The following is a 19,777-nucleotide window of genomic DNA, read 5'->3' as shown; positions in this document are numbered from 1 at the left end:
ATGGACTGCGGGCACGAAGTTTGAAGCGCGAAGCAGCGAGGGATCACTGTATATCCAAAAGCTGATATATCACGATACTCTGTTGTCCAAAAGGTTCAATTCCTATTCAGTAACCCAAAACCAATAAGTCACCCGTAAATGCTCCAAAAGGAAAAGGAAGTGACTGAAAATCAGCAGGAAATAATGTGAAATATCCCAAAATTAACTCGTTGCCCGGCATTGGCTGCCACTGACGGCCATAGACGGTGAGATCGTTATCGTGAGCCTTTTATCGCAAATCATATCATATCGTGAGGTACCCAGAGGTTCCCACTGACCCCCTTTTTATTTTATTTTTTAGCTCCACAGGCATTCCAGACATTTGGCTTATAGCTTTGAATGATGTGGGCATTCGTGTAAATTGTAGTTATTTTAGATGTAATTTATGCAATCAATAACATTGCGCTACACGGCATGATTTATGCTGACAGTGTTTTGTGACTCAAACTAAAATAATGACCTTGTAAAATACAATTCTCTGTGAGGCAATGCCATCTGGTAATGACATCTAATTGCTTGTTAGAATAGGCCTCTGAGAACAGTAGTTCTTAACATGGGTAAGATCGAACCCCAGCGGTTCACATTGAAGGTTAAAACACACAGGGCCCTATGCCCTATTATTAAATCTAGAGAATGTGACATTTTAGACTGGGTTTTGGGCTGGTTTGGCCCCCAATTGACAGGGTTTATTCCATTTCTTTCAATTGTTCATCCTCTATGGAGAGCCAAATGGGACACAAAGAAATACTGCAACGAAACAAGCTTAATGTTGAACAATATATGATTTATTCCTCCAAATTTAAATGAAAAATTCTAAGATATGCGAAGGCCAGTCTTGGCCTAGTCTGGTGAGGCTTCAAGCATAAAGATGAAAACATTAAACATCAAATTTTGACCTTTTTAAAACATGCTGCTTAAATGAGAAGTCATTTGAACAGCAATCTGCTTAGCTATTAACTTGCTAGCTATGATATATAAAGGTCAAAAGTTCTGTTAACACTGGTTTAGATAAACTCAGGCATGAGCCTTACACAGCAAATCTCTAAGAGTTAAAATGTGGGTGTTACAGTTTTTTTTCCAGGAGTGTGGTTTTAATGTGACACTGGCTGAGTATCAATTGGAAGTGCTGGGGTTGAATTTCTGAGTGATACAGTCGAGTATTAAGAAAAGAGTATCAGTGTTAAAGTGAATCCGACTTGTTTTTGACTCGGAGATCCCTGAGCTTTGGTTATACCCAACGAGATTCTCAGACAGCAGGTGGCAGCATACGTTGACTGGCTCCCCAAGGGAGCAGTGATGGCCAAATGAAGCTTCCTGAAGCAATGAAGCTTTGTAGCCAATTGGTTGAAAGCTTCATGGTGGTTCATTTGGTCTTATGACGGTCTTATGATGCCGCTGCCAAATAAAGTGCTACCGGTTATTTATCTTTTCGCGTAAATGTACAGTGATGAAAGCTTTCGTTTATAGTCCAGTGCGACTTATCTACAATGCCTTGCAAAAGTATTCGGCCCCCTTGAACCTTGCAACCTTTCGCCACATTTCAGGCTTCAAACATAAAGATATAAAATTTTAATTTTTTGTTTCAAGAATCAACAACAAGTGGGACACAATCGTGAAGTGGAACAAATTTTATTGGATAATATAAACTTTTTTAACAAATAAAAAACTGAAAAGTGGGGCGTGCAATATTATTCGGCCCCCTTGCGTTAATACTTTGTAGCGCCACCTTTTGCTCCAATTACAGCTGCAAGTCGCTTGGGGTATGTTTCTATCAGTTTTGCACATCGAGAGACTGACATTCTTGCCCATTCTTCCTTGCAAAACAGCTCGAGCTCAGTGAGGTTGGATGGAGAGTGTTTGTGAACAGCAGTCTTCAGCTCTTTCCACAGATTCTCGATTGGATTCAGGTCTGGACTTTGACTTGGCCATTCTAACACCTGGATACATTTATTTTTGAACCATTCCATTGTAGATTTGGCTTTATGTTTTGGATCATTGTCCTGTTGGAAGATAAATCTCCGTCCCAGTCTAAGGTCTTGCGCAGATACCAACAGGTTTTCTTCCAGAATGTTCCTGTATTTGGCTGCATCCATCTTCCCGTCAATTTTAACCATCTTCCCTGTCCCTGCTGAAGAAAAGCAGGCCCAAACCATGATGCTGCCACCACCATGTTTGACAGTGGGGATGGTGTGTTCAGGGTGATGAGCTGTGTTGCTTTTACGCCAAACATATCGTTTTGCATTGTGGCCAAAAAGTTCAATTTTGGTTTCATCTGACCAGAGCACCTTCTTCCACATGTTTGGTGTGTCTCCCAGGTGGCTTGTGGCAAACTTTAAACGAGACTTTTTGTGGATATCTTTGAGAAATGGCTTTCTTCTTGCCACTCTTCCATAAAGGCCAGATTTGTGCAGTGTACGACTGATTGTTGTCCTATGGACAGACTCTCCCACCTCAGCTGTAGATCTCTGCAGTTCATCCAGAGTGATCATGGGCCTCTTGGCTGCATCTCTGATCAGTTTTCTCCTTGTTTGAGAAGAAAGTTTGGAATGACGGCCGGGTCTTGGTAGATTTGCAGTGGTCTGATGCTCCTTCCATTTCAATATGATGGCTTGCACAGTGCTCCTTGAGATGTTTAAAGCTTGAGAAATCTTTTTGTATCCAAATCCGGCTTTAAACTTCTCCACAACAGTATCTCGGACCTGCCTGGTGTGTTCCTTGGTTTTCATAATGCTCTCTGCATTTTAAACAGAACCCTGAGACTATCACAGAGCAGGTGCATTTATACGGAGACTTGATTACACACAGGTGGATTCTATTTATCATCATCGGTCATTTAGGACAACATTGGATCATTCAGAGATCCTCACTGAACTTCTGGAGTAAGTTTGCTGCACTGAAAGTAAAGGGGCCGAATAATATTGCACGCCCCACTTTTCAGTTTATTTGTTAAAAAAGTTTAAATTATCCAATAAATGTTGTTCCACTTCACGATTGTGTCCCACTTGTTGTTGATTCTTGACAAAAAAATTAAATTTCATATCTTTATGTTTGAAGCCTGAAATGTGGCGAAAGGTTGCAAGATTCAAGGGGGCCGAATACTTTTGCAAGGCACTGTATCAACAAAAGTTGTTTTCGTGTCAAATTTGGTGGGTGGTGGCTTATAGTTAGGTGCGCCTTATAGTGTGAAAAGTATGGAACATAAAAGCAATTTTTTTTTTAACATATATACACTACCGTTCAAAAATTTGGGGTCTAAGTGACCCCATATTGTGACATAATTTAAAACTAATGGTTTACATTTGAAGAATGTTCAACAACAGATTTGGCTATTATTTATACTTCAGATAATACTGTGCAACTACAATAATACAACCTCAAATATTACTTTAATGTTTTTTTTTTTTTTTTTTTTTTTTTTTACTTATCATTTAAATAAAAAACAAATAAAAACTCTCCAAAAGAGTTTATTTTAACTCTCCAAAGGGGTTAAATTTAACACTGAAATAGGAATATCTTACCTCCTACATGGGAGTTATTATTCACCACTGCAAAACTATTCATTTTAACATGCTCTGGTGTGGTTGCATATAAAAACCAGAAAAGGGTTCAAATGAACCCCATGGGAGTTGTTTTAACACGGCCGATTTTGCTGTCTATTTGACCACTGCTGTAAGTTTTCCTGCTGGATCAAATGAAGACTATATTGCACCTTTCAACAGCCTAATTAGGGAAAAGGTGCTTCACAGAATAAAACAAGAACAGTAATATAACACCAAAATATAAATATACTGTATATTAGAAAGCAAATGCTAGTTTTAAAGAAAATGTACATTAAGATGTGTCATAAAAATCTTTATGAAGTGATGGATTTTAATTGTACAGGAAGTGAGTTCCACAACTGTGTGGTCTAGACCAGCAAATGAGCGGTCCCTGAACAACTTGTATTTGGAATTTGGAATGACCAAAGTAGTGTAGTCAGAAGACTGTAAAGAGCTAACAGAAATACGTACAGGCACACAATTCAGACAAGTAATCGAGGGCCCAACCATTGATGACTTGCCTGTAGATTTGAGCTCCATACCGATTACACTCTGAGCTCACCAAAACTAGATGCAACCAGTTACAGAACTTAAGCGACAAGTATGGGGACAAAATAGAATAACCACCGTGGCTCAAAGTATTTGAGTATGAAAATTGGCAAATTTCTTAAACCCCTGCTAATGGAGAAAAAGTGTTTAAACACATAAATTGACACCGCTGACGAGTGTAGCCATTTTGTGACGTCAATTATACCCACAACATATAAAAACTGATAACCTTGAACCCAGGCGAATAGAAAAATGGGTATTATTGATATCATGAGGAATGGTGTGTCATCTGGGATACTTGTATTATACTCAACTCATGTTTGCACTGAAATGTCACTGCTAATGCCACAATGTTACCACATGTATCTCACTAAGTAATATGTTCTCTGAAAAATGTCTCATAATGCAGGTACAGTATTTCCAATATTTGCAGTTACAGTATAGCATGTTTGTATTGTTATGTACAAACTTTCATTTGCACTATATCAGTTCAGCCATCTGCATCCTTGTATGAGTACTGTAAATTGTCATATACGCACTGTTGCGCTCTGTTATATTACCACTACATCCCTACATGCTGCTAGTCACTTATTCACTTTAATGCTAATCTATGTACACTGTAACCTGTGTTTTTCTATATTAGCCTTACAACCCTATTCGGTTGGCTAAAACAGTACTGGAATTCTCTGCCACACTAAGGGCGGCCAATCCTCGTCTTTTATTGAGTTCTATCAACTATTACACATAGGAAAAATAGAATTATTTGATTTTTCAATATACAGTGGTAACTCTACATACGAAGGTAATCCGTTCCAGAACCTTGTTTGTGAGTCGAAATGGTCATATGTCGAGTAGGATTTTCCCATTAGAATACATTATACAGTGTATCACAAAAGTGAGTACACCCCTCACATTTCTGCAGATATTTAAGTATATCTTTTCATGGGACAACACTGACAAAATGACACTTTGACACAATGAAAAGTAGTCTGTGTGCAGCTTACACAGGGGTGAAAGTGGTTAGAATTTCTTGCCGGGACTCCCCGACGTGAAGGTCGCCACGGAGCCAGGAATTTTATCTATTTATTTATTTATTTATTTATTTATTTATTTTAATGGTTCAAAACTACTGAAATGCAAAGAAAACTGTTTTGGTCAGTTATTTCTTGAACACATACAAAAACTGATTTTCATTCAAAATTGTATTTTTTCAATGATTTGCAAAATAAAAGTGAACAAAAACAGCTATAACCCCAACCTACATCTCCTAATTTTTATTTTCCCTCATTTCCTCACATTCTAAATGCCAAATCTCAATTTTAACTACTTAAGAACATTGGATGTATATTAAAATTGAAGATAAATGTAAACATTTACTTTTGGTTGTGTGTGTTTTTTTTTTTGTAATAATAAAGATATACTGTAAGTAACATACATTCAGAAAAATAATTACAAATGATTTATATTATGCAGAGTGAAATGGAATATATTTTGAAGATCGTGCAAACATTGACTTTTTTAAATTATAGGGAAATTTATCAGTAGCCTAACATAAATGAACAAATATAATTCCAAAGTGCACATTAACAGCTAAGATGTTCTGAACCTCCCCATCAGAGCAAATAAAACTAAATATGATAAATAAGCCACCTTAACTCTTTCCTTGCTTTTAAAGATTTTTTTTTTGCTGTTTCAGAAAACATGCACATTTGAATCAATCAGAGCTAACTATCTCTGGTGATCACATGTCAGTATGTGAGCCAATTGAACGGATAAATGGGTCCAGGCATTTTGCTTTGCTGCGTGCATTCGTACATATATGTGACTCGTCATCGTCCGACTCAGATAACTGCAGCAGCTGGGGAAACCTCCATCCCGTCCGTGGAATAAAATAAATAGTAAATATCGGTGGAAGCGGATTACGCTACACAGGCACTTTATTATGCTTGTTGTTAACACTTGTGTATGTAAATCTGATGTTGGTAGATTGTTTTCTTCTTGGAGATGAAATGCATGTGTTGCAGCTTTGTATTTTTTTTTTTTTTACATCGTGTTTTGACAGTTGCCGTCATATTTTCGGAATCAAAGCACTGTATGCAGGAACAGCGTTCCGGCCCTGAATCTTATACCGGAACTGCGTTCCTGACCGTTCCCGCCCACTTTCACCCCTGAGCTTACATAATAGATTTAATTTATTTTCCCCTCAAAGTAACTCAAACTATAGCCATTAATATCCAAACCCATGGCAACAAAAGTGAGTACATCGCATGGAAACTATGTACATCCCTAAATGTCCTAATTGAGTACTGCTTGTCATTTGAATGTCATGTGACTCGTTACAGGAGTGCTGTCAGCATTGCTGCAGAGATTGAAGAGGTGGGGGGTCAACCTGTTAGTGCTCAGACCATAAGCCGTACTCTACATCAAATTATTGTGCATGGCTGTCACCCCAGAAGGAAGCCTCTTCTGAAGACGGTACACAAGAAAGCCCGCAAACAGTTTGCTGAAGACATGTCAACAAAGCACATGGGCTACTGGAACCATGTCCTATGGTCTGATGAGAAGAAGATTTGTTTGGTTCCGATGGTCTCAAGCATGTGTGGTGGCGACCAGGTGAGGAGTACAAAGATAAGTGTGTCATGCCTACAGTCAAACATGGTGGTGGGGATAACACCCCCACTCTTCAATCTCTGCAGCAATGCTGACAGGAAGCACTCCTGTAACGAGTCACATGACATTTTGGAGGGAAAATGACAAGCAGTACTCAATTTGGACATTTAGGGATGTACGTAGTTCCCATGCTTACTTTTGTTGCCAGGGGTTTAGATATTAATGGCTATATTTTGAGTTATTTTGAGGGGAAAAAAATTAACTCTATTATAAAAGCTGCACACAGACTACTTCTCATTGTGTCAACGTGTCATTTTGTCAGTGTTGTCCCATGAAAAGATATACTTAAATATCTGCAGAAATGCCAGGGGTGTACTCACTTTTGTGATACACTGTAATTCCATTAATTCGTTCCACAGCATAAAAAACCTACACTAAATCCTGAACAAACGCTGGTGGTATTATTGCAAATAGGAATTACTTAGAGCAAAACAAATACATTCTGAATAAAAATCGTACTATTAATATAATAATAGTAATAATAATAATAATACCTGTAATAATGTAACGAATCAGGTTCTAATATGCAAAGCAAATGACCGTCCAAGGTGCTAGTCACATGATCTGCTCGAAAATTTTTTGACCCATTATGAAAATATCTTTTTTTGTTCATTTCATTCATTTTTGTTGTTTGTTTTATTGCTTCACAACTTTTATATATACTAGTATAGGAAAGTCAATACATGCATTGACACTTTTAGGCCACTGGGGAGGGGGTCTGGCCCCTGGGCCCCCCTTAAACTCCGCTTATGAATTTAGTCACATTATGATATGGTTATCTTTTTCTTTTCCTTTCGGCCTTTCCCTTCAGGGGTCGCCACAACGAATCAGTTGTCTCCATCTAACCCTGTCCTCTGCATCCTCTCCTCTCACACCAGCCACGTTCATGTCCTCTTTACCTACATCCAGGTCAATACTGGCCGCAAGATAAGTCTAACTGATCAGTCGATCCCCCTGAAGTCACTCAATATTAGTCAATCGTTATACACTTCTCCTTACCTCCACATTGAATTGGTTGACTCCAAGTGCCATTTACACATGTTGCAGAACCATCGGTTTTTTCACTTGGTTGAATACAGCGATACTCAATGACCTCATTATTAATGTATTTTTCTTTGTTGTCAGTGAAGGTCATGAGTCTTTCCACATTTTTGGGCTTAGAGCAGTATGCTAAAATACAAGAAAATAACATTAGTAAGAGATGTTAGACTGTACTATACTGTACATGTGGTGCAGTCAAGGTAGGATGTTAACTTTTTGCTCCGTAATAACAATGGCTAGTGATTTCCCAGAACTACAAATCACTTGGCGTTTTTGACTAGCCACCATTTTTTTTGCAGGGTATTAGCTGCTATGCACAAGACAGTTCTGCGTTTGGTAAATATAGTATGAGAAAAAAATTAGAATAGAGAAATGAAATTGAAGCTGACTGCCAATATTTGAAGAAAAATAAAGAAAAAGCTTTATAACAAAATTACAATTCATGCAAACAAGCATGAAAAAACAAAAAATAGAATGAGGCTGGAATTTGCCATATTCATTCTATGACAATGGAAATCCTAAAAACGGCAAAACAAATACTTAATTAAAAAAGACCATCTTTTTTTTCATAATAATCTTTCACTTACGTATACACTTAATGTCCACCATGTCCCATTTGCCATTTTGACATGTGATTGTATCTTTTCCTTCCACCATATAGTTCTCCCGGCACTTGAAAGTTACCTTTGAGCCATACATGTATTCTCTCTGATATGAAGTTGTAATGAGGGCATTCTCAATCTTAGAAGGCGGACTGCACGTCACAGAATTGACTGTAGGACATAAAATTGCCAATTATACAGCAATTACTTGTATCATTTAAAAAAAATAAAAGTGAAGTTAACTCACGTGTGCAGATAGTGTTGGAGGATAATCCATTCAAATCCCAATTTCCTCCCACGCACAATATGTAGTTAATCTGGCTTTGGTATCCATCGTTGCAAATAATCTGGAGGCTCTCATCATGTCCATTTGGATTCTTATGGTGTTTGATTTTTGCATTTGCAATCAAAGGTGTTTCCCCACACTTATTTGTTTCTGCAGTAAAACAACATTGAAATTGTAGATTGACAAGGACAGCAATAAATATAACACTGCTTCCAAATGTGATACTAAAGTTTGAGATTGCATATAGATGGCAGACACACTAAAGCCCCTTCCAGACATACTCTGAACTCTGGTTAAAACCCGGGATTTAAACGGGTATGTCTGAAAGCAATTTCCTGGGTCGATTGACACGTTAGATAGACCCGAGCGGTTTACTGAAAATGTTTTTTAAAGCTTTTTTTTTTTTTTTTTTTTAATAATTTTTCGCAATAAAATTTAGTTCATATAGTTGTATGTATACGAATATCTAAATAAGTGCTATTATTTACTGTCCACCTACTTTTGGCTCACCCTGTATGTATATACAGTATTTATATATATATATATATATATATATATATACATACAGTTGTGGTCAAAAGTTTACATACACTTGTGAAGGACATAATGTCATGGCTCTCTTGAGTTTCCAGTTATTTCTACAACTCTGATTTTTCTCCGATAGAGTGATTGGAACAGATACTTCTTTGTCACAAAAAACATTCATGAAGTTTGGTTCTTTTAAAACTTTATTATGTGTTAACAGAAAAAGTGATCAAATCTGCTGGGTCAAAAATATACATACAGCAACACAAATTAGCAATTTCTTGTGAGTGATTATTGACTTCAACAATCATTGACTTGAACAAGTCAGGAAAGTCACTTGCAGCCATTTCAAAGCAGCTGCAGGTCCCAAGCGCAACAGTGCAAACAACTGTTTGTAAGTATAAAGTGCATGGCACTGTTTTGTCACAGCCACGATCAGGAAGAAAACGCAAGCTATCACCTGCTGGTGAGAGAAAATTGGTCAGGAGGGTGAAGATTCGACCGAGAATCACAAAAAGCAGATCTGGCAAGAATTAGAAGCTGCTGGAACACAGGTGTCAGTGTTCACAGTCAAGCGTGTTTTGCATCTCCATGGACTGAAAGGATGCCGTGCAAGAAGGAAGCCCTTGCTCCAAAAGCGGCACCTTAAGGCTCGACTGAAGTTTGCTGCTGATCACATGGACAAAGATACGACATTCTGGAGGAAAGTTCTGTGGTCAGACGAAACAAAAATCGAGCTGTTTGGCCACAATGCCCAGCAATATGTTTGGAGGAGAAAACCCCAAGTACACCATGCCTACTGTCAAGCACGGTGGTGGTAGTATTATGCTGTGGGGCTGTTTTGCTGCCAGTGGAACTGGTGCTTTACAGAGAGTAGATGGGATAATGAAGAAGGAGGATTACCTTCAAATTCTTCAAGATAACCTAACGTCATCAGCCCGAAGATTGGGTCTTGGGCACAGTTGGGTGTTCCAACTGGACAATGACCCCAAACACACATCAAAAGTGGTAATGGAATGGCTAAAATAGGCTAGAATTAAGGTTTTTGAATGGCCTTCCCAAAGTCCTGACTTAAACCCCATTGAGAACTTGTGGACAATGCTGAAGAAACAATTCCATGTCAGAAAGCCATCAAATTTAACTAAACTGCACCAATTCTGTCAAGAGGAGTGGTCAAAGATTCAACCAGAAGCTTGCCAGAAGCTTGTGGATGGCTACCAAAAGCGCCTAATTGAAGTGAAAATGGCCAAGGGACATGTTACCAAATATTAGCGCTGCTGTATGTATATTTTTGACCCAGCAGATTTGATAACTTTTTTCTGTTCACCCATAATAAAGTCATAAAAGAACTAAACTTCATGAATGTTTTTTGTGACAAAGAAGTACAGTGCCTTGCAAAAGTATTCGGCCCCCTTGAATCTTGCAACCTTTCGCCACATTTCAGGCTTCAAACATAAAGATATGAAATTTAATTTTTTTGTCAAGAATCAACAACAAGTGGGACACAATCGTGAAGTGGAACAACATTTATTGGATAATTTAAACTTTTTTAACAAATAAAAAACTGAAAAGTGGGGCGTGCAATATTATTCGGCCCCTTTACTTTCAGTGCAGCAAACTCACTCCAGAAGTTCAGTGAGGATCTCTGAATGATCCAATGTTGTCCTAAATGACCGATGATGATAAATAGAACCTGTGTGTAATCAAGTCTCCGTATAAATGCACCTGCTTTGTAATAGTCTCAGGGTTCTGTTTAAAGTGCAGAGAGCATTATGAAAACCAAGGAACACACCAGGCAGGTCCGAGATACTGTTGTGGAGAAGTTTAAAGCCGGATTTGGATACAAAAAGATTTCCCAAGCTTTAAACATCTCAAGGAGCACTGTGCAAGCCATCATATTGAAATGGAAGGAGCATCAGACCACTGCAAATCTACCAAGACCCGGCCGTCCTTCCAAACTTTCTTCTCAAACAAGGAGAAAACTGATCAGAGATGCAGCCAAGAGGCCCATGATCACTCTGGATGAACTGCAGAGATCTACAGCTGAGGTGGGAGAGTCTGTCCATAGGACAACAATCAGTCGTACACTGCACAAATCTGGCCTTTATGGACGAGTGGCAAGAAGAAAGCCATTTCTCAAAGATATCCATAAAAAGTCTCATTTAAAGTTTGCCACAAGCCACCTGGGAGACACACCAAACATGTGGAAGAAAGTGCTCTGGTCAGATGAAACCAAAATTGAACTTTTTGGCCACAATGCAAAACGATATGTTTGGCGTAAAAGCAACACAGCTCATCACCCTGAACACACCATCCCCACTGTCAAACATGGTGGTGACAGCATCATGGTTTGGGCCTGCTTTTCTTCAGTAGGGACAGGGAAGATGGTTAAAATTGACGGGAAGATGGATGCAGCCAAATACAGGAACATTCTGGAAGAAAACCTGTTGGTATCTGCACAAGACCTGAGACTGGGACGGAGATTTATCTTCCAACAGGACAATGATCCAAAACATAAAGCCAAATCTACAATGGTTGGAATGGTTCAAAAATAAACGTATCCAGGTATTAGAATGGCCAAGTCAAAGTCCAGACCTGAATCCAATCGAGAATCTGTGGAAAGAGCTGAAGACTGCTGTTCACAAACACTCTCCATCCAACCTCACTGAGCTCGAGCTGTTTTGCAAGGAAGAATGGGCAAGAATGTCAGTCTCTCGATGTGCAAAACTGATAGAAACATACACCAAGCAACTTGCAGCTGTAATTGGAGCAAAAGGTGGCGCTACAAAGTATTAACGCAATGGGGCCGAATAATATTGCACGCCCCACTTTTCAGTTTTTTATTTGTTAAAAAAGTTTAAATTATCCAATAAATTTTGTTCCACTTCACGATTGTGTCCCACTTGTTGTTGATTCTTGACAAAAAATTAAAATTTTATATCTTTATGTTTGAAGCCTGAAATGTGGCGAAAGGTTGCAAGGTTCAAGGGGGCCGAATACTTTTGCAAGGCACTGTATCTGTTCCAATCACTCTACCAGAGAAAAATCAGAGTTGTAGAAATAACTGGAGACTCAAGAGAGCCATGACATTATGTCCTTCACAAGTGTATGTAAACTTTTGACCACAACAGTGTATATATATATATATATATATATATATATATATATATATATATATATATATATATATATATATATATATATATATATATATACATATATACTGTATATGCAGTTTTTTTCTTGTACACTTCACCTCACACCTCAACTATTGAGTACAATACACTTCCATCTAACCTTTTTCGAACGAGTAGCTCTCCAACATTTATTTATTTTTAATTTATATGCAGTTAATTTTAATTGAACAAATGTTGAAGTTTATTTTTAATTTATCAGTTTTTAAGCAGTTTTTTTGTGGATGTTTCCTTCAGAGTTTGCAGTACGTGATGGTAGCTCACAATAATAGTAAAACATAGCATGTATACTTTTGCTAGGTGAATTGTTTCACAACCACTGATATATAAGCGTGTTACATTGGGAGATGTTCGTTCACCCTTACCAATGCATTGTTCCAGTCCAGACCACAGACCATCAAAGCATTTCGCTTCACCCCACCACCCATTACTGGGCAGCTTGTAACCTTCATTGCACGTGTAGTAGAGTGTGTCATGTACTGGACCAACAGCAAAGCCATGAAGCACATCAGGTTGTAGACATGCTGTGACATCAGTTAAAAAACAAACAAACAAACAAACAAACAAATGTAATCAAAATGAATGGAGTGAAAGCACATTTTTAACCAACATGAGCATGTCTTTACCTGAACAGTTCTGAATTCCAGTCCAGCCACCAAATTCACAAGTAACACTGAATTGTCTATCAGCATCATTCAAACATGCATATCGGACACGGTCACCCTCGTCGTAATAGGGCCTGTTATTGCGGACAATTTCTGCATTGCTGAGGTCAAGTCGTTTACATTGGTGTCCTAAAATAAATTGTACAAAGTACGTAGTCAAATGAGCTGCTGAGACAAGTTGACCTGTGTCCAAAAAATGTACTCAAGTACAAGTAAAAAAGTATTTGTTGATAAGAATACTCAAGAAATGAGCACCATTGTAACAGCTTTTAATTTTGTTGGATTTTTGTTTTTTAACTATTTTTTTTCTGAGCACAAAGTTATCTATATGAACTGTTGTTTAATGATAATGTACAATAACCCATAACATAACCACATTAAGCCAAAGAAATACAAAAAAAATTCGGACAAGAGAAAAAAAATCTCATGAATGAAGCATAATTTATCCAAAGAGCATGACTGCCCTCTGGTGGAGAAAATGGTTCCGAGTTTGAATTGTGGCGAGTTCCTTCATAGTAGTGGAGCAGCTTCGCATAACGATTGTTCACTTTTTGAGAAAAGCATGAAATTTCTACCATCGCTAGTACACACCATAAGATTTATTTTCAGATGTGGAGGTATTTCTGATTTGACCCCTGAGGCCCGGGAGAGGTCAAGTTCAAAATGGCTGCCAGTCCAACGTGTCTAATGTTCAAACACACATCATTTTGGAACCAAACAGAGTAGGAAGACACTTAAGGTGTCATTTCCAACAAAGTTAGGGATGCACATTCATTTGGGTATACTTTTGAGATTGTAAGAATTCAAGAAAATGCATTTAGGTCAAGGTCAGATTATGTTGAAATTCTGTGAGAAATCATAGCTGACTTCAGGCAGGTCTACAGCTAAAAATATAACTTGCCCAGATTAACAGAACACGTTGTAGGACTCAGCAGAGTCATCTGAACATTTTAAGATATACAGATGCGTATGAACTGTTAAAATTATAGGCATGACGTTAGTTTAAAAACATGTTGAAACGAGAAAATTAACTGAGTTAGCGCAGTTTGAAAGTTGCATTGGTTTGAATGAGAGGCACAGTGTTCAAACAAAATGCTACAGCACAAAAACTATAAATCACACAGAAAGTGTAAGAAGCAGCAGAATTGTGTTAACAGTTTGATGTATATCATGTGTATGTCCTGTTAGAATTGTAAATTTGACAGCAGTTTTTAAATTTGTGGTTGCATGGTGTTTAGTCACTGCTTGGGACCTGAAACGCTGGGAAAAAAAACCTGCCATTTTTGTATATCAAGTCATATTTTTCCTTTAACAATATTAATTTGGGTGTCTTTTGGGTTTCATATTGGCTATGTTGATAACTCCAGGCAGTCATTTCTGTTCATATTAACTAAGCATTTATTGCTCCGTTCGCTTCCCGTACACATCCGTGATATGATGACTCTTGCTGAAAAACACCCAGGTGTTCTGGCAGAGTTCAAGTCTGGCAATTTTGTGGTGCACAAAACCAGCCATAGGTTTTCTGCTATTACACTTGATCAGTCCCATGAGCAGAACAATGCAATTGTGAAAGGTTCTGGTGGGGCTATTGGACTGACCGGCAATCCAGGAGCACTCAAACACAAGAGGAGGCTGACACTCGACTGCTTCTGCATGTGGCAGATGCTGTGCAGAAGGGTTGTAAGAAGGTGACCATACGTATTGTTGATACTGATGTGGTCGTACTGGCTGTGGCTTCATTCAACAAAATAGCTCTTGATGAACTGTGGGTTGCCTTTGGTGCTGGGTCAAGCTTCCGGTACATAGCTGTTCACCAAATTGTTGCCAAAATGAATCACACACAGTGCCTAGCTCTTCCAGTCCTTCACGCTTTCACTGGGTGTGTCTCTGCATTCGCTGGACGAGGAAAGAGGACTGCCTGGGAGACTTGGGTTAAGTCTTTCCCAGAGGTCAATGATGCTTTCCTTGAACTCCTGTCTATGCCAAGTGATGTCAGTGAAGAATCAAGGTTACTGCTCGAACGATTTGTAGTGCTGATGTATGACCGAACCAACGAGAACACAGAGGTGAATGATGCCAGGAAACAGCTCTTTACACAGAAGTCCAGAACTTTTGAGAATATTCCTCCAACCCAGGAAGCCCTCAAAGAGCACATCAAGCGCACTTGCTACCAGGCCAACTGTTGGAACCAGGCACTGGTCCTGGATCCAGTGATGCCAGACCCATCTGACTGGGGCTGGACAAAGGAAAGAACTGAGTGGCAGCCACTCTGGACCACTGTCCCTGAAGCATCAAAATCATGCTGTGAACTGATCCGCTGTCGCTGTGTTAAAGAGTGCACTGGACGATGTAAATGTGCCAAAGCAGCACTTAAGTGCACGGATCTGTGCTTTTGTTCCGGAGACTGTTAAGCTTTCTAAGCTGTTAGTTGATAGTTTGATAGTTATTAGCTTCTCCCAGTCCCTGTGCCAGTCACTTCTCTGTGTTTCTGTGTGATATAAAAAATAAATAAATAAAACATATAAAAAAATTAAATCAATTAAAACAAAAACAAAAACAAAAAAAATCACCTCCCCGATGGATCATTACCTTATCGTGATGGGGCGGTTTGTGTCTCTCCATGACCCCTAAAGCCATGTCGGTGGGAGGCTAGTACTCCTGGCACATTCTACGAAGCTGAACAGGTCGAAGGGTAGAGTCCAGACAAAGAATGATCCACCTGTAGCAACTTGGGCCAATAACCCACCCTTCTGAAATTCAACTTTCAATTTGCAGTAGTTCATTTCACCGTTTCAACACGTTTTTTTAAACTGCTGTCATGCCTACAATTTTAACAGTTCATACACATCTTTATATCTTAAAATGTTCAGATCACTCAGCTGAGTCCTACAATGTGTTCTGTTAATCTGGGCAAGTTATATTTTTAGCTGTAGAACTGCCTGAAGTCAGCTATGATTTCTCACAGAATTTCTATATAATCTGACCCTGACCTTGACCTAAATGCATTTTCTTGAATTCTTACAATCTCAAAAGTATCCCCGAATGAATGGGCATCCCCAACTTTGTTGGAAATGACACCTTAAGTGTCTTCCTACTCTGTTTGGTTCCAAAATGATGTGTTTTTGAACATTAGACACGCTGGACTGGCAGCCATTTTGAATTTGACCTCTCCTGGGCCTCAGGGGTCAAATCAGAAATACCTCCACATCTGAAATTAAACCTTATGGTGTGTACTAGCTATGGTAGAAATTTCATGTTTTTCTCAAAAAGTGCACAATCTCTCATAATATGAGAGCGAGGCCGCTGTACTAATAGTTACTGTTTTGAAATTAAAAGGATCATATCTCCTGTTTTCTGTGGTCAATCAGTACCAAATAAAAGCTGGGAGAGAGGTTAAAATCTGCACTTTCAAGTCATGATGAAGGCAGCGCGTTATATAAAATACTTCATTTTTTACGGTGCTTTAACGACACCGCATGATTGAACAGGCTGGTTTGACGATAGAACGGCAAGCTTGTGTCTGATTGGTATAATGGAATCATGTGATTATTGTTGCGATGTCTCATTGGTGAAATCGGTAAAGCTGCCCCGGTAATACGCACACCAGGCACATCTCTACTTATGGCATCGCTGGCAATTAAAAAAAAAAAAAAAAAGTATATATATGTATCTAATATGTAGAATAAAGAGGAAAAATGTAACGACGCTTGTGTAGCCCAAAGTAGCGCAGTAAGAGTAGCGTCTTTTCTTCAGAAATCTACTCAAGTAAAAGTAAAAAGCATAGCTTAGTAAAAGTACTCTTAGAAGTACATTTTTCTCAAAAGGTTACTCAAGTAAATGGAGCGGAGTACATGTAATGCGTTACTACCCACTTCTGCTCCTCTACATACACACCCGCTGTCTCCTCCGGCCTCTGTTGGTCAGTAAGTTAAAGTGACAATGACAACGCTTTTTTAAAATTCTTATTCATAATAATTTAATGCATTTTTGTTAAATTGGACAGACCCATTTATTTATATTGTATTTGTTTTGCTATGTGTAATTGTACCCGCAGAATTTATTAAGGATTTATTGTAGGTTGTTGGGCTGTGGAACGTATAAATCGAATTATATGTGGGAATTGCGTCTCAACATCTGACCATTTTGACATACTGTACAAACCAGGGCCTGGAACTAATTAAATTCGTATGTTGAGGTACCACTGTATTAGTTAACTTGAATATTGTCAGTGCCTCTTGAATCAAGTGTACAGTGGTCTGAAAATGTTTGGGCACCTCTGCTAATTGTCAAGATTTGTCAGCAATTTCAGTTGGATATATAAAATAGCAGGAAAAACATAGGTGTTGTGTGAATAGTTATTTCATATTAAAAAAAAAAAGCCTGATAAATATTGCATCATGGATGGCATTTCACATTGCCACAATATTGAATGGGCCTCCTCATCACTGCCTCCACTGTGTCTCACATATCAATAGAGTAAAATACCATAATTTCTGCATTATAAGCCGCTATGTTTTCCCCTTTTTTTGAATCCTGCGGCTAATAGTCCAGTGCGGTTTATTTGTGGATTTATTTGGGTTAATAAGTAACACTTTATTTGATGGAGGCGTCATAGGACTGCCATAAGACCGTCAAAAATTATGACATGACATGGGCATCAATGAATGCTTCTGACATGTCATTAAGTATCATCAGGCAAATTATGTCACTAACTCCATTTATGTCTAGCTCAGATCTTTTACATTCATTCAAAAGTAAGATAATTTGCCAGATAACACAAAATGACATCTGTCATAAGCATTCATTAATGGTCATGTTAGTGTCATGCCATAATTATGATGGTCTTATGAAAGTTTTATGGTGCCATTGTCAAATAAAGTGTTACCAAATACTAAAGCTAGCAATTAAGAAACAACTACAACAGTAACTGAAGAAATAATTTGCACAGAACATGAATTTTGTCTGTAGCACTGCAATGCATGCTAGGCGCCATTTCTAGGAAATACTGGCTTTTATGTATTTTTTTTCTCCACAACAACAAAAAAAATCTTTTCACTAGTATGACTATAATGGAGGTGTTGTCTTAGCTTTCAAGTGTTGTTACTTACCTGGGCAATATACTGTTCCGTGCCAACCATTATCTGTGCAAGTTAGCGCAAACTGTTCACGAGAATCTTTACAGGTAAAGTAGGCTGTTTCGTAATTTTTGTATATTTGCTTGCCATTATTAGCAATGGTTGCACTGTGGATATCCTTACTGTCACATGTTATTTCTGGAAAACAAAAAAATAGTACAGAAGCAATTAGTTATTGCTCAGCCTCAAGTCATGTTCTACTACTCTGACAAGGAATACATGCATGCAATAAAAAGTGGAATAAAAAAGGATACAGTAGTAAGCAAGGACAGTGGGATTTTTATTTTAGTCTACACGTACACGTCAGATGGACAGGCAATCTTTAAAAAATAAGTATTTAATCAATCATTCATCATCAGTGTCGCAGACACTGCGGAATTTACGCCATTTATGGCATATTGGATCAAAGATCAAATCAACAAGCCTTCCTCCGTTTAAGTTTGTGACAATAAAGTAGCATGCAAACAAAATGGATATATTTAGAATCCGCATGAAAGCACAATTCTAAGTGATGCAAATATCATTATTCTATGACAAGTAATCACAAATACTTTTTTTGTTTTAAGGTTGTGAAAGTTGTGCTAGTTTTGGTCAGTGAGTGTAATGGGGATTTAATGGCTCTGACTTTGTGCACTGCAAAAACACATCATCTTAAAACTAGTTAAATTCCCTTCTTTTCCCAGTGTAAATCTACTCGAAATAAGTGAAATTATCTGTCAGTGTTCAACCAAATTTAACCCACTTAGATTACCGCATTTTCTGCACTATAAGGCTTACCTAAAAGCCTTCAATTTTCCCAAAAACCGACAGTGCGCCTTATAATCCAGTGAGCCTTATACATAAATCAATATTGAGCCGCAACAGCTCCATCTAATGGATGCATGATGTAACCCTAGCCCCTACTGGAGCGTCTGTTCAATGCGCCTTGTAATGTGGTGCACTTTATATATGAAAAAAAGCTTTAAAATACTAGGCGATTCATTGAAAGTGCGCCTTAAAATGCAATGGGCCTTATGGTGCGGAAAATACGGTTCTTGAAATTACCTAAAAATAAGTTTAACAGACTCATTTTAAGCAATAAATTATTTAATCCTGAAAAAGCTTGTTTGTCAGAAATGTTCTTAATTCAAAAATAGATATTGATCAAAACATTATTTGAAGCAATATTTTCTTGATTCAGGTGAAAAATGACCAACTTTGAGATGTATGGGTTTAGTAAGAATAATAGTAAATAATAATATTTACTTAAAGTGCGTACGACAGGATAAAAAAAGTATTAAATAGCAATATTATGTGAATTAGAATGATATTTTGAGACAATTCGACTATATACAACAATTTGGCAAAGCGCAGACGACGAGAAATTAGTCTTTAAGCCGCCGTTTACCACGCCTACCATTATAGGGCTCTAGCGTCCCCAACAGGAGGATGACGTCGAGAGGGTCATTGTTTCATCTGATTTAGAATTCAACCCATTGAGGGGGAATTATTCCGAACAATGAAAATGCGACGAAGGGATCCGCAAAATGTCA

General features: G+C 38.1%; 1 protein-coding gene across 4 annotated transcripts in view; it reads right to left on the bottom strand.

The window, feature by feature from the left end:
• The window catches only part of LOC130918844 (complement factor H-like), a 54,288-nt gene that overhangs the window by 20,190 nt on the left and 14,321 nt on the right, over positions 1-19,777 (bottom strand). For 3 of the 4 annotated variants that reach the window (XM_057840977.1, XM_057840980.1, XM_057840979.1), the window contains exons 9-14: positions 18,219-18,383; positions 13,072-13,239; positions 12,811-12,969; positions 8,688-8,876; positions 8,426-8,611; positions 7,797-7,967 (exon numbers count right to left, since the gene is read on the bottom strand). In XM_057840977.1, the coding sequence (XP_057696960.1) occupies positions 7,797-7,967; positions 8,426-8,611; positions 8,688-8,876; positions 12,811-12,969; positions 13,072-13,239; positions 18,219-18,383 (1,038 nt within the window). The remainder of the gene's footprint in view (positions 1-7,796; positions 7,968-8,425; positions 8,612-8,687; positions 8,877-12,810; positions 12,970-13,071; positions 13,240-18,218; positions 18,384-19,777) is intronic. The other variant, XM_057840978.1, reaches the window with a different exon arrangement.

This window comes from Corythoichthys intestinalis, chromosome 7, assembly GCF_030265065.1.
Source record: "Corythoichthys intestinalis isolate RoL2023-P3 chromosome 7, ASM3026506v1, whole genome shotgun sequence".
In the NCBI taxonomy this organism is placed as follows: Eukaryota; Metazoa; Chordata; class Actinopteri; order Syngnathiformes; family Syngnathidae; genus Corythoichthys; species Corythoichthys intestinalis.
This window is presented reverse-complemented; position numbering and strand designations above follow the sequence as displayed.